At 51.1% G+C, this 23,144-nt stretch overlaps 1 protein-coding gene across 2 annotated transcripts; it reads left to right on the top strand.

Moving 5' to 3' along the window:
• Positions 1 to 1,304: 1,304 nt before the first annotated feature.
• Positions 1,305 to 23,144, top strand: RUFY4 (RUN and FYVE domain containing 4). 2 transcript variants are annotated; one of them, XM_006046380.4, is made up of 12 exons: positions 1,305 to 1,998; positions 3,172 to 3,323; positions 3,428 to 3,534; positions 5,167 to 5,292; positions 5,640 to 5,746; positions 6,027 to 6,170; positions 6,621 to 6,690; positions 7,874 to 8,521; positions 9,250 to 9,356; positions 16,341 to 16,487; positions 21,618 to 21,728; positions 22,292 to 23,144. In XM_006046380.4, the coding sequence occupies exons 2-12, from the start codon at positions 3,278 to 3,280 to the stop codon at positions 22,392 to 22,394; spliced, it is 1,716 nt and encodes a 571-aa protein (XP_006046442.3). In that variant the 5' UTR covers positions 1,305 to 1,998; positions 3,172 to 3,277; the 3' UTR covers positions 22,395 to 23,144. The 2 variants fall into 2 exon arrangements, with proteins under 2 accessions (XP_006046442.3, XP_025134020.3); XM_025278235.3 differs by lacking the exon at positions 6,027 to 6,170.

Here is a 23,144-nt window from a genome sequence, read left to right on the forward strand (position 1 = left end):
GCCCACACCTACACCAAGCTTTCTAGTTCAGGGGACAGAGGCCTCATCCAGGACAGACACCTGCCTCCCTACGCCGGCCTGTTCCCACCCACCTGGATCAGCTTCCCACTTGCAAGGCTCTAAGACTTACCCAGAACAGAGAGTGCAGAGGTGAGGGTCCAGCTCCCCCACCATCTTCAAGTCAGTCCTGGCTCTAACCAGACCCTCCCTGACTCAGAAGGCCCCCTCCCTCGTGACTATGGAGCCCTGGTCAGAGACAACAGTCCAGCTACGGGTGTGGACACACAGTCAACTGCTGGACTAGCTCGGGGAAAATTCATTCTTTCAGTGCCTTTCCCAGCAAGCCCAGCCCTGCCTCCCTCGCATGGCGCCTAAAATCTCACCTGAACTATTTGCCCTTTTAAGGGTCAGGTCCTACATCACCCTTCTCTCAGGGTCACAAGAGAGCCAGATGAGACCTAACACGCTGCCCTTCACCTGGTACGGGCTCCAGCGCGCCCTGACCCATGTTGGGTGCTTTCCCTGCGGGGCTCTTTACCTGTCTCAGGTGAACCAGGCTGTGCCTGCCACCTACCCGCACAGCGCCCTACCTGAAGCAGCAGCCGTCTGCTCTGGGCTCGGACTGAGCCCGGGGGCTCTCGGTCCTCCCACGGCGCGGGGGCCGGGGGACTCCCCGGGGGCTGGGGGCCGCAGGGGGGCCGGGGCTCCAGCGCCTCGCAGCACACCAAGCTCACCGTGCAGCCCATCCGGCCGGGCGCCCGCCCGCCCCTCACCCTGGCCACCGCTCGGCCCAGGGCGTCGGGAGGGGACCAGCGACTCCCCCAGCCCGTCCCCGCCCGGAGCCTCCTTGGCCCGCAGTGCCAGGAAGCGGGGGAGCGCGGGGCCGGGCAAGGGGCGGTGACACCGGCGCCCGGACGCAGCCAGTGAGGAGGGAGACCCGAGGGCGCGGTGGCGCGGGGAGGGGCGCGCGGGGTCTCGGGACCCGCCGGGAGATAGACAGCGCCGGCGGGAGCGACGGGAGAGGCAGGAAGCAGATAAGGAGAGATAATGAGGGAGAGACGGGGACACGGGGGACGGAGAGGGGGGACGCAGCCTCTGCACGCGGGAGACCAAGTCCCGGAGAAGAAGAGACCGGCAGGAAGTCCCCACGGAAGGACCGAGCCAAGCTTGGGTACCGCGTGCGCGCCAGAGCTTACGAGCGGCTCCTAGGGCGGGGGTGGGTAAAGTGGGTTGTCCTCGCAGGGGCCTGCTGCTCTGTTCCCTGCGCTCAGTACTAGCTCCTGGGGACCCCACGGGGAAAAAACCCCAGCCTCAGAGAGGCAGAGCCATAGCCAGGGTGGGACAGTCCCAGCCCACCTGGGCAATCCACGCAGCCCATTCCTGGATACAGCCTTTCACCAGTGCTTTCACTTTCGACCTTTCTCGGGTGATTCCCAGAACTGGGGAGATGGCACTGGTGATCAGCAGTCACGGCGAGGAGAAGGGAGACACGCAGTGGGACCCTTGTTCTCCTCTCCCCATCTGTACCACACTCCAACTGACAGTGAAGACCCGCGGTGATCGTGGGGGCAGCATCATAGCCTCATTGTGCCACCTGGTGGCGATAAGGAAGAAAGACAAGAGCAAGTGACCTTGATGAGAAGCGGATAGAACGTGCAAAGCACTTGCAAAGCAGCAGTTGCCTCTACCTCTGGGTCCCCATCCCTGTTGGGCCAACTAGTGAATCTGCCCCTGGTCTGCCTAAGAGGAACCGTCTCCCATTTCAGGATCTTCCCTGGTGCCCTTGACCGTGCCTTTACCACTTCTCCCCTGTGTACAGTCTTCCGTTCCTCCTGCTCTGAGCAAGATTTCCCCTTTGTCCAGGGTGCTAGACTGGGCGTGAGTCACTTCCCAGGCAGCAAACTCTGAGAGAGGCTGTACAGAGCGCTCAGTCACAGATAACAGGCTGAGGCTGCAGTGCCCCAGCTTTCCATGCCCCAGAGAGCCAGGCCTTTCCAGGTGAGTAGCAAGGAGACCCCTGAGTCTCTGGGGGTGGCTGGAGAAAGGGAGTGATGCCAGAAGCAAGGGCAGAGGAATCCTGGATAAAGATGAGGAAGGGGAGGCGGTCCAGCTAGGTGTTTGTGGATTTCAGAGATCATCTGGGCTAAAAGGAGCTGCAGAGACCCTCCATCCAACCCCTTGGTCTACAGGTGGGGACATCCAGGCCCATGAAAGGTGAAGGATGTGCCCCAGGTCACACCGTAAGCTCGCAACAGGGCCGGGTTGGAGGAGCAGGGCTCTTGACTCTCAGCACCGTGCTCCCTGAATACCATCCCCCGAGCCTCCCTCACTTTCCCTTCATTTTGTTTTCCCTTCCCCTCCTCTGCGTCCCAGCGCTCCTTCACTCCCACTCACCCCCAAATTCCAGCCACCACAGTGTGGGAGGCCGGACACCTGGCTTTCCCACCCTGTGCCTGTCTCAGGCTCAAAGAATAAGCTCACGGGCCCTACGGGCCACGTCATTCCTCTCTGAGCCCCAGGATCCACTGTGTGTAGGGAAGACAGGCTGAAATTCCCTGGGCAAAGAGAAGCAGGGTTAAAACCCTGCTCCTCACACCCCACACCCCAGCATTCTAGCCCACCCCCCACTCTGGAGCCTTGCCTTGCTTCTGCCTCCTGCCTCCTTTTCCTCAAAGAACACACATTTTCCGCTCGGCTGGGGCCCAGGAAAGGATGAATGTGTGTCCCAAGGATGATGACTGTTCGGGCAAGGCCCCCTGTGGGGAATAGGGCCTCACCCCCTCAGCCCAGCATCCACATGGCTGGCACACATGAGCCCTTAGGACTGCTCACGGCCAGTCAGGGTTGAGAGCATGCACCCTGCAGGCACAGGGACCTGAGTTCAAATTCTAGCTTCATCCCTTAGAGTTTGGTGACTTTGGATAGAACACCCTCTCTGAGCCACCCTCTCCTCATATACAATGGAGTTAATAGCCTCCCAGGGTTACTGTGGGGACTGAATGAGACAAGGGTATCAGGCAAGGGCACAGAACTTGCCTCCCAGGAACAACTCCCTGGGGCGTGGGGGAACCCCACCATCCTCCTCCTGCCTTGCCTCGCAAGAAGGAGCTGGGGTTTTCTCCTACCAGTAGACTCGCCGGGTGACCCCAGAGATGTCACATTGTTCTTTAGGCTCTGATTCTTCCTTTGCATGAGGAGAGTGCTGGGCAGCTTTAACCTGAGGCTCCTTCCCAGGCCAGTATTCTAGACCATAAGGAATCACGTCCTTCAGATACTCATGGCCAAAGAAGGGGCTGTCCTCGAGATGACCAGGGACCTGAAAGGTGAGAGTGTCCAGAGAGAGCTCTGGGACGGCACTTGGGGAGAGGTGAGGGGTCTCGGAGCCCCACTCCTCTCTGAGGTCTGACATCCACCGTCCTCCCCACAGCTGCTGTCTCTGCCATCCTTCAAGGCTACGGGGCTGGGCAGCAGCCAGTGACAGACGCCAGTGCTGAGCTGCACAGACTCTGTGGCTGCCTGGAGCTTCTGCTGCAGGTAGGTCCTCCCCTCCCTGTCTCTCCCATCTCTCCAGGTCCCAATAACCAGTAACAGAAAGGGTTTTCCCAGGCGCTGAAGGAAGAGCCCCTGCCACTCTTTGTTTCCACACTCTACCTCGTCTCTGTGACTGTGCGTGCTCACTCAGTTGTGTCCAACTCTTTGCGACCCCAAGGACTGTAGCCCACCAGGCTCCTCTGTCGATGGGATTCTCCAGGCAAGAATACTGGAGTGGGTTACCATTTCCTACTCCAGGGGATCTTCCCGACCCAGGGATCGAACCCATGTCTCTTGCATTGCAGGCAGATTCTTTACTATTGAGCCACTGGGGCCTCCTCTCTGTCAATCAGCAAATCATTCTGGACATCTCACCTCACTCTTGGAGGGAAGTGAACCAGAGCAGGGCTAGGGTAGGGTTGGGCGGGGCTGAAGGCAGCCTCCTGCTCTAAAGACCAAGGTTTCAGAGGCATGGATGTCCCTGGGCTGGCCATCCTCACTGCTGGTTACAGCCTCAATCATCAGTAGCACTAGCTTTTATTGAGCACCTACTATGTGGCCAGCTAAAGCTTTTATATGTCCACCTTGTTTAATTTAGGCTTTCCTGGATGGCTCAGATGGTCAAGAATCTGCCTACAGTACAGGAAACCCAGGTTCAATCCCTGGGTCAGAAAGATCCCCTAGAGAAGGGAATGGCAACCCAGACCAGTATTCTTGTCTGGAGAATTCCATGGACAGAGGAGCCTGGCGGGCTATAGTCCATAGGGTTGCAAAGAGTCGGACACGACTGAGCAACTTCACTTTCTTTCTTGTTTAATTTTTCTTTCCTGTGGTGCTTGATGACCAGCCCATGCCCAACCCCACACACACATCCCCTTCCTACTTCTCTATGTGCGTGTAGATGTGTGTGGTGTGAGTGTGCGTGTATGTGTGAGGTTTGTTTGTGTGTGGTGTATGATGTGTGCCTAGGTGGTCTCCTGCCAGTCTGTCCCTCAGATGCTGCACGCCAGTCACACTGGCCTCTTCCTAAAGCACAGCAGGAAAGCACCTGCCTCAGGACCTTTGCACCTGCCGTTCCCTCTGCCTAGAATGCTCCTCATCCAGAAATTTGGATGGCACATTTCCCTTCAGATCTGGACTTGAATAAAACCTCCTCAGTGAGGCTTTCTTGAGCCACGCTAATCTACATTTTTAACACACACCACACATGCACATCACACACTCACACACCCCACACACATCTCACACATGCATGCACACGCCACACACTTTCCATTCCCTTTCTCCACCTTATTTTTTCTCCTTATCAGTCAGTGCAATCTAATGTACTATCTGTTTTGCTTATTCACTTTGTTCATTGCTGTATCCCCAAGGCTTAAAATGGGGCCCAGAACATAGTTAGTACTCAATAAGTATTTCTGAGATGAATGAATGAATGAGAACACCAAAGGCTCTGAAAGATCGAGCAGCTTACTGGTGATCACACAGCCAGCTAGGGCAGACCAGGACCCTAAGCTGGCTCTGTCTGCACTAGCCCCTTCCCTGCCATCACATGACCACTCAGCACACTTGATGGCAGAGCGGGTTCTGGCAGGAAGCATTTCCACAGTTTCCTTTCCCTCTTCTTGCTCCCAGTTTGACCAGAAAGAGCAGAAGAGCTTCCTGAGGCCTCGGAAAGACTATTGGGACTTCCTCTGTGCGGCCCTGTGGCAGCAACGGGGGGACACGGAGCCAGTCCGCTTCGTTCACTCACTGGACAAGGTATCCAGGGCCGGGTGGCAGGGAGGCTAGCCTTGGCATGGTGGGGTCCTGCCCCTAGGCCCTTGACAAAGATGGCTCATGGGCTGGAGGGGACACAGGCCTGCCCGAGGTCCCCCTTGTCACCCATCCCTGCTCCACTGACCATAGGAGCCCTCCCCTGGTCCCCACCTGTCATTAGCCCCACCCTCAGCACCCCTCTCCACTCCCTTTCCTCCCACAGCCTTGAGTCCCAGGACACCCTTTCTCATCAACCATTCAGTCATTCCATCTTCTCTCCCTCTGTCCTGGTTGAGTTCCCTTTGTCCTAACACCTCCATCTGCCCAACTTGTCCCCTATGCACTCTCAGTTGAAGACTCCACTGGGGAAAGGCCGGGCCTTCATCCGTTTCTGCCTTGCCCACGGACAACTGGCCGAGTCCCTGCAGCTCTGCCTCCTGAACCCAGAGCTTACCAGGTGGGTAAGAGCCTCTTTACCCCAAAAAGGATGATTTAATATCAAGGACAAATAAAGGAAGGGTTGTAAAGGGAAAGTCAAGGAAGAAAGGGCAGAGGGGAAGCTTAGAGCCCCAGTCCTGGTAGCATCATGATGCTTGGGCCTCCTGATCCCCAAGGGCCATAACCCTGTTCTGCAGAACCATCCCAATATGGTGTGCAATGGAAGTGGATTCTCTGAGGTCGGGGGTGGCAATAGCACCAGAACCAAAGGCCAAGGGCATGGGTCATTGTTAACTCAGGGAGTGGTATGGCCCCCGGAGCCCTCTGGTGTGCCCTGAACTCCGGGAAGACATCCTGGACTCCCTCTATGCTCTCAACGGGATGACCTTCGACTTGGACCTGCAGCGGCCAGACTTGGATGGGGCCTGGCCCATGTTCTCAGAGTGAGTGGGGGCAGCATGGAGGGGAGCTTCTTTTCAATGCCTGCTCCCAGTACCACCACCCTCCCAAACTAACCCTAAGCCCTCAGTCCCTAGCCCCATCTTTTCCTCCCTCCTTTATTGCTCTCTGAAATCCCTGTTCTCCACCTCCCTAGACTTCTGTCTTCCAAGTGTCATCTTAGGATGTCCCATGATGCTTCATTAAAGAGTTGCTGGATGTTGGGGTAGACGATTAGAAGGATGAATGGATGTTGGGATGGAATGGAAGGATGGATGGAGGATGGGATGCATGTGTAGATGGACAGAAGGAATGCATGCATCAGAGTGGAAAGGCAGGAACGCGGGAAGGTGGGGGGATGAATGGGTGGCTGGAAAGATGGGGAGTCCTGCATCTGAGGACCAAGACCACTGCTGGAGAGAGACCTAGCGTCTCCCTGCTTCTTTCACTTTCAGGTCCCACTGCTCCAATTCCAGCCGGACCCAGGGAAGAAGACCCAGAAAAACCAAAGAGTCCCCAAAGGAGGTGCCTCTTACCCAGCCTTCACTCTAGTTGCCTCTTCTCTATCTCTGTTGGGACCCCCAGGTTGAAAAGTAACTGAGCCCTGACCCAGCTAGACAAAGACGGAGAGGCCAACAGGTGGACCTCGGGAGCCACAGTAGCATAAGCTTATATTCCTCAGGTGGTGAGGGTATCTACCAGGGAAAGAAAGGAACCACTGGCAGCACCTGCAGGTGCCACTGGGGGCCCTGGGGAGGAGGGAAGGCTGGGGAGGGTGACTGGAAGCTTATAGAAAACAGCCCAGGGAAACGACCTCTGCTGGACCATTTGCAAACATGTCAATTCAATTCAGAGAGTGACTAAAGAGCCAAAGTGCCTGCTTCATATCCCAGCTCCATGCCTTACTAACTATAGTCCTTGGCACAAAACTTGTCCTGCCTCACAGGGTGGGCGTGGGGGTTGTGACAGTGTATCAGCCCAGGTGCAGCGCAGGGCAAGGCTCCTGGTACATGCCCACTAATTAGGCAGTAGCTTGTGGTTCTCATCCTTCCATGGGCTTGCTTTTCACCACCACCCCGCCAGCTTCCAGGACCGGGGTGCAGATACTATAGCTCAGTCTCAGACCTTAAGGAGTTCCAGATCTTTAGGGAGATAGACCCTAAAGGAACACATTGCAACACAAGTTAAATGTAGTGACCAGACACCTAGGAACATGGGAATGCCAAGAAGGCTTCATGACAGAGGTGACTCTTAGGGGCTGTTGGTCTATTTAAGCCTTCACCACAACCCTGTAAGGAGATAGTATTCCCATTTTACAGATCAGAAAAAGGAAACACAGAGAAGTCAAGTTCGGGGGAAAGGGGGAGATCAGAGGAGAGTGGTGAGAAGGACTTAGGGGAAATCAGATAGATGCAGAAGATGAAGGTAAAGGAGGGAGGAGGATGCAGACAGGAGGTGAGGAAGGAAAGGCCGTTGAGAAGCACTATTGCTCCCTGATGAGATGAAAGCCCAGGCCTTGGGTCACCTGAGGCTGTCAACACTCAGATTCCTGGGCCCTACCCCAAATCTCCTGAATTAGGCTTCTAGTGGGAGGACGCAGGAATTCATATATTTAGCAAACACACTAGATTAGGGCTGTGGCTTCTCGCATGCACCAGGATGGTGAGCTGGGGCTGAGAGTGATGATGGATTCGGGGCTTCTTTGCAGATATCAGCCACATATGGGAACTCCACAGACGTCCACCTGGAGGAGCCACACACAAGCCAAGCCAGCTGTCTGCGAGATGCACCCAGGAAAGATGGGTTGGCTGGACTTCCCAGGTCCCAGCAACACAGGCATCATCCCCACTTTTTGGAAAAGAAGAAGGAAGATCCCAGGAGCCTTGGGTGCCCCCCGAGCATGTGGGAACTAGAGGGGGAGGAGTTTCAGCAAGACCAGGAGAAAGGAGCTCCAAGGACAGAGATCTGCCTGGAGGACTCAACACCCACCATCCAGGGACAGGGAGTGGGAGCCAGAAAGACCCTGAAAGAGGTGGTAGGGTCAGAGGCTGAGGGCAAGGGAGCTTTGATGGGTGTGGAGGGCCAGAGGACAACAAAGGGGACTCATGAAGGGGAAGCAGAGAGGAGTCATATCCATAGACTGCTGACCTCCAGCCCCAAAGGGACAATAGGGGATGTAGCGTCATGGGGCAAGCAGGATGGGAAGGTGCCTAGTATCCCAGGGGAGCTCTGGGTCCTTCAGGGCCTGGGAACCAAGGAAGACTCCACCTCAGAGAAGCCTCAAGAGCAGACAGGAGTGACCAGTGTGACCAGGAGGGAGGAACAAGCAGAGATGGCCTTGCAGGATGTCGTCAAGGTGAGAACAGTCAAGCTCTGTACTTGTCTCTGCTCCCCACTCTAACCTGGCCCATAGGCAGGTGTCTTCAAGGGTGGCCCTGGGCCCTTCCAGCCCATAGACTAATTTGTATTGGTCCACACAGAACCATTATGATCTGAGGATACCATATGAAGTTCTTTGGTTCATCACATGAAGATCATGCATTCTTCAATTTATCACAATCCCCACATCTCCCTATTGCCTCACACCAGGCCCATATTGTTCATCCATGCTACCTGCCCAGCCCTGTAGGCATCTGAGTTTGCAATCCCTTCCCAAAAGTTCTTCAGGGCAGTTGCTTGTCCTCAAGTTCCATAACCCTCTTTATTGGCAGATTTCTTCCCCATATCTAAGTTCTGCTGTTGCAGGCCCCACCCACCTCGTTGCTCCTCTGGCTGCTTCTCCTCGAGGTCACCCAAACTGTTTTCAAGCCTTCCTCTAGCATCCTCCCTAGGCAGAGGCTTCCAGATGCTTGCCACCAGTGACTTGGATTTTTTAGTGAAGGAAGAAATCACGGCTCCAGGCTCATCCAGGGGCACAGCCAGGCACCACAGCTCCCAGGGCTCTCCCCAGTCCTGTGCTCCACCCAAGAGCTGTTTCACATGACCTGGGGTCTCATGGGAGTGTTTGCCAGGTCAAGTCCCAGGCTGGGGTCTCTGCCCTCCTCCTTCACCTTCCATTTCCTTTCACCCTGTCCCCGCCTTCAGAGCCTCAGATATGGGCTGCAGAAAACCCAGGAGCAAGCCCAGCACCAGGAGCAGCTGCTGAAGGAGCAGGAAGGGGAGCTGAAGGCACTGCAGGAGCAGCTCAGCAGGTAACCTAAGCAACCAACATCACAGCCAGGTGTGGGAGCCAGGGGGCAGGAGGCGCGCATTCATGGTCATGCCAGGAAGCATCTTCTGAGCACCTCCCATGTACCAGGCCTTGCCAGGGCACAACTTGGGGGTGCCGAGGTATACAGAGCACTATTCCTGCTATCCCTTGCCAGCCCCCTCCCTCGCTGGCCTCCCTAAGTAGCCCCAGGAGAGCTCTATGGGTCCCTCCCTTCCTGCACTCACCTTTGCCACTTGCTGCTGCCTCTTCTGCGTTCCCCTCTCTCTTTTCCATCCACAAAGCACCCCCGCCCCACCACATTCCTGCCCCACTCTCTGTCTCCCTCTTTCCCTCTGTTTGCATCTCCTTTTCCTGTTCCCTGTTGTACAATCTCTCTTTCACCCTCTTGATCATCGTAATCATAACTATCATCACGGAGCACGTACACCCCTGGCATTCTTCCAGGTGCTTGCTCCTAACAACCTCAGGAGATCAGTCCTTCAAGAACCCCCGTTTTATAGATGAGGAGGCTAAGGCTCCAAGATGCTACACAACTCACCCAACATCAGCTAGTTAGTAGAGGAGCTGAGATCCAGACCCTGCAGCTAACTCCAGAAGCAGTGGGCTGAAGGCCACTCCTCAGCCAGTACCCTCTATGCCTGTGTATCAGTCCCCCCATCTCTCCCTCTCTCAGCAACCAGCACATTCATCTTCCTATCACCACTCCACGTCAGGGGTCCAAAGTACACGTTTGTCTCTGCTTTCCCCCCTCAGCCTTTCATTTTCTTAGGTTCTTGGTCACAATTTATTTTTAAATTGTGACACCACGCGAAGTTCATCCTTGGTCTGACTCAGTCTCACCGTGTGTCTCTCCCTTGGTGTCTGTGTGCCTCAGTCTGCCCGCCGGCCTTGCCTCTCCCACGTGGTTGACACCTGCCCTAAACCAGGGGAGCCTGCGTAGCTGTGATTCAGAGTGAATCACAGAGCCATCTACTGACTGCTTAACAGGCGCAGAGAGGCCTGGGACCCAGGAGCCAAGCCCAAAAGGCCCCCTGGGACTCCTACCGCTAGATGCTCAGCTGAGTCCTGTGTTCTTTTTCAGCAAAGTATCCCATGATTCAGACCCTAAGTGAGTGCAGGGGCCTTGCCCACCCAAGACCATCTCTGGGAACCAAGACAGGCTGCAGGGAGAAGCTGGGAGGCTCTGGGAAGACCACCCAGCCCCAGTTGCTCCCTGGGGCTGGGTGAGCCCCTGTCTCACAGCCCCCTGTCCTGAGCCCATTATCCCATCCATCACCCAGTCATTCCACAAACATTCCACATGCCCACTCTGTGCCAGGCCTGTTCTATGTGCTATGGTAGTTATGATTATGATGGTCAAGAGGGTGGAAGAGAGATTGTGCAACAGGGAACCGGAAAATGAGAGGCAAACAGGAAAAGAGAGACAGAGAAAGAGAAGACACTTTCAAGGATAAAACGCAAAATGCCAGCCCTTGTGGAGCTTACACACCAGTGGGAGAGGCAGTTAATAAATACAAGCAATAAAATACACAGGATGTCAGATTGTGATGAGTTCTAAGAAGAAAAAAATTAAAGCAGGAGAGAGGAATGGGAAGTAACAGGGGCGATACTTTAAAATGAGGTGGCCTCACCAGGGGAGGCCTCCCTGGAAAGGTGAAGTTTGAGTTAAGACCTGAAGGAAGGGAAAAGGAGTCATTTGCATATGTGATAGAAGAATGTTCCAGGCAGAGGGAAGGGCAGGAGCAAAGGCTCTGTGGTGGGAATGGGCACGGCATCAGGAGTGCCACTATAGCCCCCGTGGCGGGAAAGAGAGAGAGGATGTAGGAAAACGTCAGGTGGGTCATGGGAAACCCTAGTGGGTCATCAGAGGACCTTGGCTTTGGCGTGACTTTGAACCACTGAGTCTCCTGAGCAGAGGAGGGACATGATGTAACTCTGCTTATTAAAAATATATTTCTCTGCATTTAAAAAACAATTCAGGGGTTTTTAGTGTATTCACAAAGCTGTGCATCCACAGTCAATTTTAGAATATTTTCATCACCCCAAAGAGAAACCTGGTACTCATTAGCAGACACTGCCCAACCCCCCTCCTCCGCCTCCTAGCCCTGGGCAAGCACTAATCTGCCCTCTGACTGCATGGGTGTGCCTGTTTCAGGCTGGCCTGTGTTTTCGAGGATTCACACCCCTGGCCCCATGGAGCTAGTCTACAGGGGATCCAAGCTGGAAGCAGGGAGACCGATAAAGAAGGGGAGCTGGGATGTACTAGCGGCGATGGGGGTACAGGGAGCAGCTGGATCCTGAAGTCAGGCTCAAGGGACTGGATGTGGGGTGAGAGAGAAAGACAGAAGTTGAGAATGACTCCAGGCCTTTGGCCTGACTAACTGGAAAGCTAGAGTCAGTGTGTGGAGGAGCAGTCTGGCAGGGACAGCTCAGGCGTTGGGTTTGGAGCCTGCCAAGTTCGAGACCCCTGTAAGACACCAAGTGGAGCTTTGGACGGGTGGTTGAGTGGAGTGAAGGAGAGAGGGTGGGCTGGAGGACCCACTGGAGAACCACTGGAATGAGGGTGGTGAGTAACAGAAGCTTCGGAGGCCAGGACAAAAATGTGCCCCTCTGCCTCCTGGGAGCCAGGAACTTAGACCCCCACCCCTGGGAAAGGGGCCATGGGCTTCGAGCTGGTGACAGTATGTCGCCAACTGTGAGAAGGGCCATGGGGCCCAGGCAGAGAGTGAACAATGTTCGCTCTGCCTCTGTTATGGCCACGGGCGGGGAGGGCACAGCAGGGAACAGGACAGGCACGTCTACTCTCGGAGGCCTGCAGAGACAGACGACAGATCAACAAATAGAAATACGGTTTTAGATAGTCATGGGCCCTGCAGAGGCCAGAGAAAGAGAGGAGAATCATCTAGAATTGGAGTCAGGGAAGCACTCTCTGAGGAGGTGGCTTTTGAGCAGAAATTCCAACCACAGGCAAAGCTGGACCAGGCAGGTATCTCGAGAGGAGCCCTTCAAGCAGGAGGACAGGCAGGTGCAAAGGCCCAGGAGATGTGAGCCTGGGGACAAGCAGGCGTGTGGCTAGAGCAGAGGCCTCCACATGCTCTAGAAGCAGAGTCGTGAACAGAAGTGTCTCATGGTCTGACTTGGGTTTCTGAAGGATAGCTCTGGCTCTGGTGGGGAGAACGGACTCAGGATGGGCAGGGTGCAGAGCCCCAGGCTATACGCACAGGGGAGACACGGCAGGTCCCAAAGCAGAACAACCCAGGGCTATAAAAATACACCTGGGCTTTCCATACCCACTTCCTGGCTTTCTGACTGTGTGGCCCTGGGTCCCTCTTCTGCCTTAGGTCCCTGATTTGCAAAAAGGAGATGGTTGCCTCTCTTCCAGCTCAGATGCTCTGTGAGATCTTCTTTCTAAGCAGATCTGCCCCCTGGGTTAACCTCAAAGCAGAAGGGATTAGGACAGGTACGAGTGGAGGGTCTTCAGATGGGGAACTAGGTAAATATCCCTTCTTCCCCCCAACTTGGGTGGCAGCACCGAGCTCCCCAGAGGCTGCCGCAGGACCGTAAGGATCCATCCCCCTCTCCTACCTGCTGTCCACTCAGCCCTGGTGCCACAAACCACTGGTGACCAGGGCCCTGCGTGTATGCAAGTGTGGGGAGGTGAGTGATCAGAGCTGGACAGGCCTGCTCTCAGATTTATGCTCCCTCCACTTATCAAGTTGTGTGACCCTAGGCAAGTGTTACTACCTCTCTAAAGGTCTGTTTTCTTTCCTATAAAGTGATGATCATATCACCTGTCCCATAAATTTGTGAAAGTTCAATGAAACAAGGCTATAAAGCACTAAGCTCAGTGCCAGGCACATAGTAGATTCTCAATGGACTTTAATTCCCTCCAGGTTAAGAGAGGACACCTCCTGCCCTAGGAGTGTCGGTGGTGGTGGTGGTTTAGTCTTTTAAGTCGTGTTCAACTCTTGTGACCCCATGGACTGTAGCCGGCCAGGCTTCTCTGTCCATAGGATTCTTCAGGCAACAATACTGGAGTGGGTTGCCATTTCCTTCTCCAGGGGATCTTTCCCACTCAGGAATCAAACCCAGGTCTCCTGCATTGCAGGCAGATTCTTTACCAACTGAGCTATGAGGGAATCCCAGGAGTGTCTGTCACCCCCTTGAAAGTAAAAGTGAAAGTCACTCAGTCGTGTCCAACTCTTGTGACCTCATGGACTGTAGCCCGTCAGACTCTTCTGTCCATGGGATTCTCCAGGCAAGAATACTGGAATGGGTTGCCATTTCCTTCTCCAGGGAATCTTCCCGACCCAGGAATCGAACCCAATTCTCCTGCTTTAGCAGACAGATTCTTTACAGACTGAGCTATGGAGGGAAGCCCTTAAATACTTAAAATGCTTCAGTGGTTTCCATGACACTGAGATCAAAGTCCACTCCTCCTGGAGCACTGAGGACTCTGCCTGCCTCCCGCCTTGCCTCCTGCCTCCCAACCCCACCCCACCCCCTGTATAGGGTTGGCCAAAAAGCTCATACAGGTTTTCCTATTACAGCTTATAAAAAACCCAAACAAACTTTTTGGCCAACCCAATAGTTTTGCACGTCTTTCTTTCATTTCCTCAAATAAGCCAAGTTCTTCCCAATTTGCAGAACTTGGCATGTCCCTTTCTCTGGCTCTGCAAGGCTGCTTCCCTGTCTTTCAGATCTGCTTAAAGGTCACCCTGTCTAAGAAGACCTCCTGAGTGCTCCCTCTGCTCTGCGGCTCTGCCACTCCTTTGGCGTTATCACACACTTAATTATGTTATTGGTCCATCACTCATTTTAACCACTGCCCCAAACATGCTATAAGCTCCACCAAGAACTTTAGGCATTGCTGTATTCCTGGCACCTAACACAGTCATTGGCACACAGTAGGTGCTTAATTTCTTGCCTGGAGAATCCCATGGTCAGAGGAGCCTGGCAGGTTCCAGTCTATAGAGTCACAGAGTCGGACACAACTGAAGTGACTTAATAACAGGTGCTTAATAAATGTTCCCTCTAACCCTAAAGACACTGACTAACCGCAGTGGTCACATTAGGGCCTGCGCTGCCCACACCAGAGGCCCTGGGATCACTGGGCAAGTAACTTCGCTTACGAAAATGAAATCCTGATACTAAGAAATGAAGAGGCTGAGGACTCAAATGTTTGTTAAGTCACTCTTCCCTACGGCTGCAGGGACTGGCCTTTCTGGATTTCGGTGGCTGCTGTTGTCTGTCTGATGTTATGGCTCACCCAGTTTTCCTCCCTGCAGCATGCTATGGCAGAAATTCTTAAATTAATAATTCAATTCATCGTCAAACCTCTTCCCCTAGGGGCATAGGTATACACACACACACACACACACACACACACACACACACACACACATCCAGAGGTCATAGAACAGACACCACCATTACAACACGCACCTGTCTGAACAATGGAGTAAGAGGTGGGGGCCTGGAGCTAGAACCTTTTTATTTCCAGTCCATTAGATTTCTTAGAAACTTCTAGGAAGCCACTAAGACAAAAGGAAAAGGCAAGAACAGAACTGAGGAGTTTCCAAGCCCAAACTGAAACAGAAATTTAAGAAAGCCATATGTTTAATATGACTTTTTTTTTAACTGAAAAGACAATCTAATGCAATTTTTCAAAATATTTTAAAGCCAAAAAGTCACTTCAAATCCTACATCACTTACTGCTCTCCCCAAACACCACGGTTGTTTTCAGCTGGCACTGCCCATCCAGCCTGGGCTCCCAGGCACCCGCTACCCCCCAGAGACCAGCCAGGATTGTGAGCATGCCTTTCCAGAAAACGATATTTTAAAATGAAAATGTTAAAGAGAGAGAGAAAGAAGGAAAACAATTGAAAATATTGGCTCGTTCTCTCTAAAGGAACATGCAAGGCTAGACCCTGTTTTCGTTGCTCTGATCGGTTGATGAGTCAATCTGTAGGTGTCAGCTCACACAGTGCTTTGTTTGGTGTGATGTGTGTGTTGGGTGGTGAGCGTATGTGGTGTGTCATAGGAGTTATTGGTGTGTGATATGTTGTGAGTATGTGTGAAGTATGTGCGTGTTGTGTGGTGTGTGTGGTGTACATGTTATGTGCATGTGTGTGATGTATGTTATGATGTGCAAGTTTAAGTGTGTGATGTGTTGTATTGTGAGTGTGTATGTCTAGTGGGGGTGTGGTATCGGTACATGTGATGTGTGTGGTATATGTGTAGTGTGTGTGTGCTGTGTTGTAAGTGTGTGGTGTATGTGTGTGTGGCATCTAGTGTGGTGTGTGCGCCTGTATGTGTGGTAAATGTGTGTTGTATGTAGTATGTGTGCTGTGTTGTGAATGTATGATGTGTGGGGTGTTGTGTATGGGGGGTGTGTGTGTAGTGTGTGCTGTGTGTGTGTGGTGTGTAGTGTGGTGTGTGTGCCTGTATGCATTGTGAATGTGTGCTATATGTAGTGTGTGTGTGTGCTGTGTTGTGATTGTATGGTGTGTGGTGTGTTATGCCGTGTGTGTATACAGTGTGTAGTGTGTGTGTACTATGTTGTAAGTATGTTCAGTGTGTGTGTGTGTGTGTGTCTAGTGTGGTGTGTGTGCCTGTATGCGTTGAGATTGTGTGTTATATGTGGTGTGTGTGTGCTGTGTTGTGACTGTATGGTGTGTGGGGTGTTATGTGGTGTGTGTGTATAGTGTGTAGTGTGTGTGCTATGTTGTCAGTGTGTTCAGTGTATGTGTATGTAGTGTCTAGTGTAGTGTGTGTGCCTGTATGTGTTGTGGTTGCGTGTTATATGTGGTGTGTGTGTGCAGTGTTGTGAATGTGTGGTGTGTGTGTGCACTTCAGCTGCGGGGGCACCACCAGCTTCCCGGGTGGGGCTCCGGTCACTCAGCCCGGCTCAGACACAGATGCTGCGCTGTCCCCTCAGAACTCAGCCCTCCTCTGTGCCCAGGTGTCAGGAGGAGAGGGCCCGGCTGCAGGCGGAGCTGGAGCAGAAGCAACGGGAGGCTGAAAGGAAGGACGCCGTGTATGAGGAGGAGCTTGGCGGGCAGCGGGACCTGGTCCGAGCCATGAAGAGTCGGGTGCTGGAGCTGATTCAGTAAGGGCGGGACCCCGGGGTGGGGTGCAGGATAGGGCGTGGTATCAGGCATGCCCTCTGGACCTTTGTGTACACCAACTCATCTCCTTCTTTCAGCCACCTCCGCTGTTATCCCCATGCCACAGATGAGAACACTGAGGGTCAGAGAGGCTGACTTGGCCACCAAGGACACACAGCATACAAATGGCATAGAGTCCTCTGCCTCTAAGGCAAGCCCCCCTCCAACCCCCACAAACACACACACCAACCAAGGTTAGGAGAAGGGAAAGGAGCCCAGAGGTTAACTGGGAGGTAATCTCATGTCCTATACCTGCCTGCCTGCTGGACTTCCTCAGACCCCTGGGCCTGTGGCCTGTCCTGGGTCAGCCGCTCTAGGTTCCAGAGGCTGAGCTCACCAGGATTCATCCCAAACCACTAAACTTGCTGAAGGATAGGAGGAAATGCATAAAACCTGCTTTCTACCCTTCGGTCCAGTGAGGAGATAATTTCCAGATACACAGTGCTCTCTCACCTCATTCAGAAAATACGAGACTGTTGGACTCAGGTTCCCTTAGAACTGGAAGGCTGCTGAGGGGTCACCTAGAAATAAATCCTCTTGCACAAAATCCATGTGATTAAAGGTAAGACAAGGGAGAGGTCAGCCAGGAAAGAAAGAAGAATTTAAGGAATAATCTCCCCTGAGGATCTGTCAACTGGGAAGAAGCTAATAAAAAATTAGCTATATATCTCACAAAAGAATTTAAGGTGGCTAACAATAAGACAGATAGAGGGAGGGATATATATATATATATATATATATATATAATTGTTAAAGAAAAATAAAAGATTTCCTGAAAAATGAAAAAGATACTCCTGAAGTATCAGGTTTAAAACTCAACTCTGAACATCTTGGTAGCAGGATGAAAGAGAAATGCAGAAAGTTTCACCATCCATTCAAAGGAGCAATACCAGTTCACCAAGAGAGACAAATGTTTTTCCTAGTGCTAAAGAAATTAATCACAAGGTCTCAAACCACATAGTACAATGTCCCTCCCAGAAGCATTATGGAAGACATGGCCCTAAGCCAAAAAAAAAAAAAAAGGAGTGTGGAGCAAGAAGTTTGACTTCTGTGTCAAAATGGTAGACTGACCACATGTTAGTTAGTTAGTTCAGTCGCTCAGTCGTGTCCGACTCTTTGTGACCCCATGGACTGCAGCACGCCAGGCCTCCTTGTCCATCACCTACTCCCAAAGTTTACTCAAACTCCTGTCCATTGAGTCAGTGATGCCATCCAACCATCTCATCCTCTGTCATCCCCTTCTTCTCCCGCCTTCAATCTTTTCCCAGCAGCAGGGTCTTTTCAAATGAGTCAGCTCTTCACATCAGGTGACCACACATTATCCAGCCTCTATCCTGAGATCTCACTAGAATGATTGTAAAGGAATAAAATAGAGAGAAAGTTGGAGGAGCCAACCACAAGTGAGAGATAAGAGCTAATTTCCAGAAGCCAGAAAATAGATGGAGAAGTGGATACTGAATTTAGCCCAAGTTAGTACTCCAGGGCCCAGAGACACCAAGAACACAGATGGCAGAAGGGAGATGAGGGGCAGAAACCGGGAAAATGTACCGATAAAGTCATTAGAAAGAGCAGTGTACAGCCTGCTCTGTACAGCTGTGTGGTGTACAAATGTACAGTACTTTCTGCCTGCCTCCCCAACTACAGAACATCTAAGAGTGAGGGGTCTATCATCAGGCAAATAAGTAAAAGTTGATGTGGCAGGTAGCTCCCTGCCCAATCTGCCCTAAAGTGAGGCTACTAGTCAGCCATCCCCATCTACGCCTTGGAGCCCCAACAGCTTGTATCACCTCTTTCTTAAACATGAAATGACAACCGAGGATCCCCAGACATTTGAGGAGAGCCTAGAAAATAAAGAGGAGTGACAAAAATACACAGACAAAAAAGATCCATCATCCATGAAGCTATGAAAAGCAACCATCAAAAGATGAGAAACATTCTCGGAAATTAAAAATATGATTACTGACATGTTTGAATTCCACTCGGCTTGGAAAAGAAAGATGAGGCAGTCTCTCAGAAAGTATAATGAAAGCACAGATAAATGAAGACATGAGAGAAATAGAAACACAGAGAATCAATCCAGGAGTTCTGATAACTTCTCCAACTGACAGGAGTTCCAAAGAAGGAGAGAATAAAAAGGAGGTGATTTTCCAATAAAAATATGAGATGCTTTTCCAGTTCTGATGGGAGTTGTTCTTCAGATTTAAAGATTTCACTGAGCAACCAGCATAATAAAGGAAAGGGGCAGGGTAAACCACATCTAGATACATCATTGTGAAATTTCATTAAAACAAAGATAAGGAGAATATCCTAAAAGACAGGTCCACTTGTAAAAGAAAGAGAACCCAACAAATTTTAAGGGTTCAGTGATGTAGGGGTCAATGGTTAAGACTCAATGGTGTAATGCTTTCAAGTTCTAAGAAAAACTGGCTTTTGCCCTCGAATTCTACATCCAGTCAAACTATGAAGCAAGTGGGGAGGTGGTGGAGGAAAGACATTTTTCAGATAGACAGGTTACATAAAATTCACCTCCCACACAGACTTTCTTCGGAAGTTAATTAAGGATGTGCTCCAGAGAAACAAGGAAGTAAGATAAGAAAGGAGAAGATGTGGAACTCAGGAATAGTAGCCCTAGCCCATGAGGAAAGGAAAGGGAATTCCCAAGATGACAAGTGGGCAGCAAGCCCAGGAAGTAGTCAGTTCAGACTACAGGAGAAGTATGGAGGGCCCAGGAGGGAGGTCTCAGGAGAGAAAAAGCTTCAGTAGAGTATCTGAGATGATGAAGAAGGGGGTGGGTGCGGATTAGGCCATGTTAAATGCAAGCCATGCAAGAAGTGAAGAAAAGTAATTAGAAAGTTCCAGAAAAACAAAAAATTTCCAAGAAAGGAAATATCACAGAACACAGCTCCAGGTGATGCAATATGTTTATGTACTAATAATGTAAATACTGCTCATTGATTATTTTCAATGTTAGAATCAATCTAAAGGTAAAGCACGGAAAACAATTATAATTATAGAACAAATCTAAATGTTACTCAGAGAAGGCAATGGCACCCCACTCCAGTACTCTTGCCTGGAAAATCCATGGATGGAGGAGCCTGATAGGCTGCAGTCCATGAGGTCACTAAGAGTAGGACACAACTGAGCGGCTTCACTTTCACTTTTCACTTACATGCATTGGAGAAGGAAATGGCAACCCACTCCAGTTCCCAGGGACGGGGGAGCCTGGTGAGCTGCCATCTCTGAGGTCCCACAGAGTCAGACACGACTGAAGTGACTTAGCAGCAGCAGCAGCAAATGTTACTACCTAAACAATGTCAAGTATGTAATAGGATCCAACAGGAATACCTGTGAAGATGGAAATGTTCTGCATTTGCCCAGTCCAGTATGATAGCTACTAGTCCCATGTAGCAACTGAGTACCTCAAATGTTGACTGATGCAACTGAGAAAATGAAGTTTTAACTTAATTTAACTTTAAGTTAAATAAACACCTGATATCACTTATATGTGGAATCTAAAAAATACAACAAACTAGTGAATAAAAAAAAGAAGCAGACTGACAGCTATAGAGAACAAACCAGTGGTTACCAGTAAAGAAAGGAAAGGAGGGAGGGGCAATATAAGGGATTTTTTTTAAGGAAGTTATTATGGGGTTATTGTGTGTGTGAAACTTTTGAAAATTCTAAAGTACTGTAGAATTTAAAGTATCTTTCATTCAATAAACATAATAATAAGATAAAAAGTTAAACATATACCTAAATATCCACATATGGCTAATGGCTACCATATTGGATGTTGCAGGAGTAGATGACAAATTAGGAGGTGCAGAAGGAGGAGCCCTGAAGAGAAGGGATGCTGACACCACCTTATTACAGAATGGCAGTCGTATTATGCTGTCTTTAGTTAATAGAATGAGTGAGAAATAAATGTGTGGGTATATTCTATAAAATTCCAGTAGTAACCAATAAAGGAACAAAAAATGGAGATAAAATTGCATTGAGAGGAAAGAGGAGTTAGTAAGGATGGTAATAAGTAAGCTGTATCCTGTGATATCAAGGAGCTCTATGAAAGATACTCTCTCTCGATAAATCAAGGTGGAAGAATATGAGTGTATTACTTGAATATGGAAGTAATATCAAGGAAAAAAACCTAAAGGATGTAAGAAGTGGTTTGCCACTGAGAATGGGAAGGAGGCATATCAATTTCCTTTTGATATAATTCCTTCTGGACTGTTCAGTGTTTAAATCATGCCTGTGCGTGTCATTTTGGTAAAAATTTTAAGCAACCCACATTCCTAAACATTCTTCAAAAAAAAAAAAAAACCAGTTAGGATACTTTTGGGGGAGCATGAACATACATTAACTACAAGGCAGTTTGTACTGAGTGCCAAATAAAAATAATAGGCATTATATGCTATAGGAAGCTGGGGCAAGAGCCCCCTGGGGCTTCCAGGATCAGGGAGCATTTCTTAGAGGAGGTGGGATATGAACAGATTCTTAAATAATGGGTCAAGATTATGTTGGGTGAAGGGAGCCTGGGTGTCATCGTCCATCTTCCCAGAAAAACTGGAGACTCGCTGATCTCTAATGTGTGTGTTTCTCACTGTCTCTTCATTTGTCTGTGTCTTTCTCCTTCACTACATCTCTTTCTTGGTCTCTCCATCTTGCTCCCTGTCTGTGGCTCTGTCCCTGTCTGTCTCTGCATTTTCCCCCTGTATCTTTCTCTCTCCCTCCACATTATCTCCCTGTCTCCCTCTCTGTGAGTCTGTCTCCCTCTCCAACTCCCTGACTTTCTTTCTTTCTCTCTCTGAGTGCCTGTATCCCTTTCCCTCCTTGTCTTCCTCTCCATTTCTGGCTCTCTGTCTTTCTGCTCTGCCGTTTCTCATCTCTTTTTGTCTCTCTATGTGTATATCTCTGTGCGACTTCCTCTGTTTTTCCCTGTCTCTCCCTCTTCTTTGTCTCTGTGTATCTGTTTCTGTCTCTCCATCTGTGTATCTCCATCTTTCTCTGTTCCTCTATCATCTTCTTTTTCCTCTCTCTGTCTGTGTGCATCCCCACCTCCACTTGCCCATCAGAGAGAAGGATATTCTGTGGCAGAAAGTCCAGCATCTCTCGTCCATGGCCCCCGGATGCTGCATCGTCTGTAGCAAGATCTTTGGCCGGTTGTCTCGGCGGTACCCATGCAGGTAATGGGTGGGGTACAGCATCCTTCCTTTGGGACAGCCCAGTTTCCACCAGCCCACAGCCCCGTGCCCACTCCAGAGAGGGAGGGGCACAGGAACTAGGCATTTGTGAAAGGCCACTTGAAGCTGGCCACTCATTTTCCCCAATACTTGGCAGAGACATGAGCAAGAACTGTAGAAAGGGGGCAGACAAGGAAGGGCCTCTGCAAGAAGGGACTGGGTGACCCTTCCAGGAGCTGACTGATTAATCGACCAGCTAATCTCATCTGGAAAGAGAGTTTCTGTCCAAAGGAAGCTGCTCTCCCCACCTTGCCCTGGGAACACGGTGAGAGGGCAGACAGCAAGAGAAAGGACAGTGGGCCATCAGGAGAACCTGCCACTTGGAGGACCCTGGAAAGGTGGGGCACCAGGACACCTTTTAGGAAAGAGAAGGCCTCCTGAGATAGATCCAGGGCCGTCCAGCCAGAAGATGAGAAATGCAGAGACAGACACAAAGATGCTCAAACTTCATGACCCATCCCCCGTATGCAGCCACCTGCACCCACTCTTCTGCCTCTGCTCCCCAGGCTCTGTGGAGGCCTGGTTTGCCATGCCTGCTCTGTGGATTACAAGAAGAGAGAGCGCCACTGCCCACCCTGCTCCCAGAGGAGAGACGCCCAGGTTCTCTGACCGAGACCCGTCCAGGACTGGCTGCTCCATCCCACGCGACCCCTCCCCGTGGCCCTTGGCGGCCCTCTGGTCCGACCAGTCCTGCCGTCTAAGGCAGGCAGCACTTGAGTGGACAGACCGTCGTGTGGAAGGTGGAAGGAGCCGGGGTGGCAGTCAGGAGAGGGCTCTAAGCCCGCATCTCCCACTGATGAGCTGGGTGGCTTTTGCAGAGCGTCAGGCTTTTCTCCTAACGTGAGAGAGTGGGCGCCATCTTGGTCTAAAGTCCCTTCCGGCTCAGAACGTCTTGTCCAAGAATAAGACCTGGTGGCCCAGGTGTTTCCCTTCCACACTCATTCCTCAGTCAGCCCACCCTTCACGACACAGGGGAGCTTCCTGTCTGGAGTCTGCTTGGGGGGTCTATGTAGTATTTTATTTTTAACACCTTTCTTCAGGTACTATTAACATATAATACACTTTATATAAAATCTGATGAGTTTTGACTTTAATATACACCCTGAAGTCATCACTGTATTCAAAATAACAGACGCATCATCCATCAGCCCCAGTTTCCTTGTGCCCTTTGTCATCTCTACCCCCACCCTCTCTCCATCCCCAGGCAACTACTTACTCACTTTCTGTCACTAGAGACTAGTTTGCATTTTCTAAAATTTTGTACAAAAAGAATCATCCAGTATACACTCTTTATTATCTGCCTTCTTTCACTCGGCGTAATTCAGTTCAGTTCAGTTCAGTCGCTCAGTCGTGTCTGAC

This window comes from Bubalus bubalis, chromosome 2 (assembly GCF_019923935.1).
Source record: "Bubalus bubalis isolate 160015118507 breed Murrah chromosome 2, NDDB_SH_1, whole genome shotgun sequence".
NCBI lineage: Eukaryota > Metazoa > Chordata > Mammalia > Artiodactyla > Bovidae > Bubalus > Bubalus bubalis.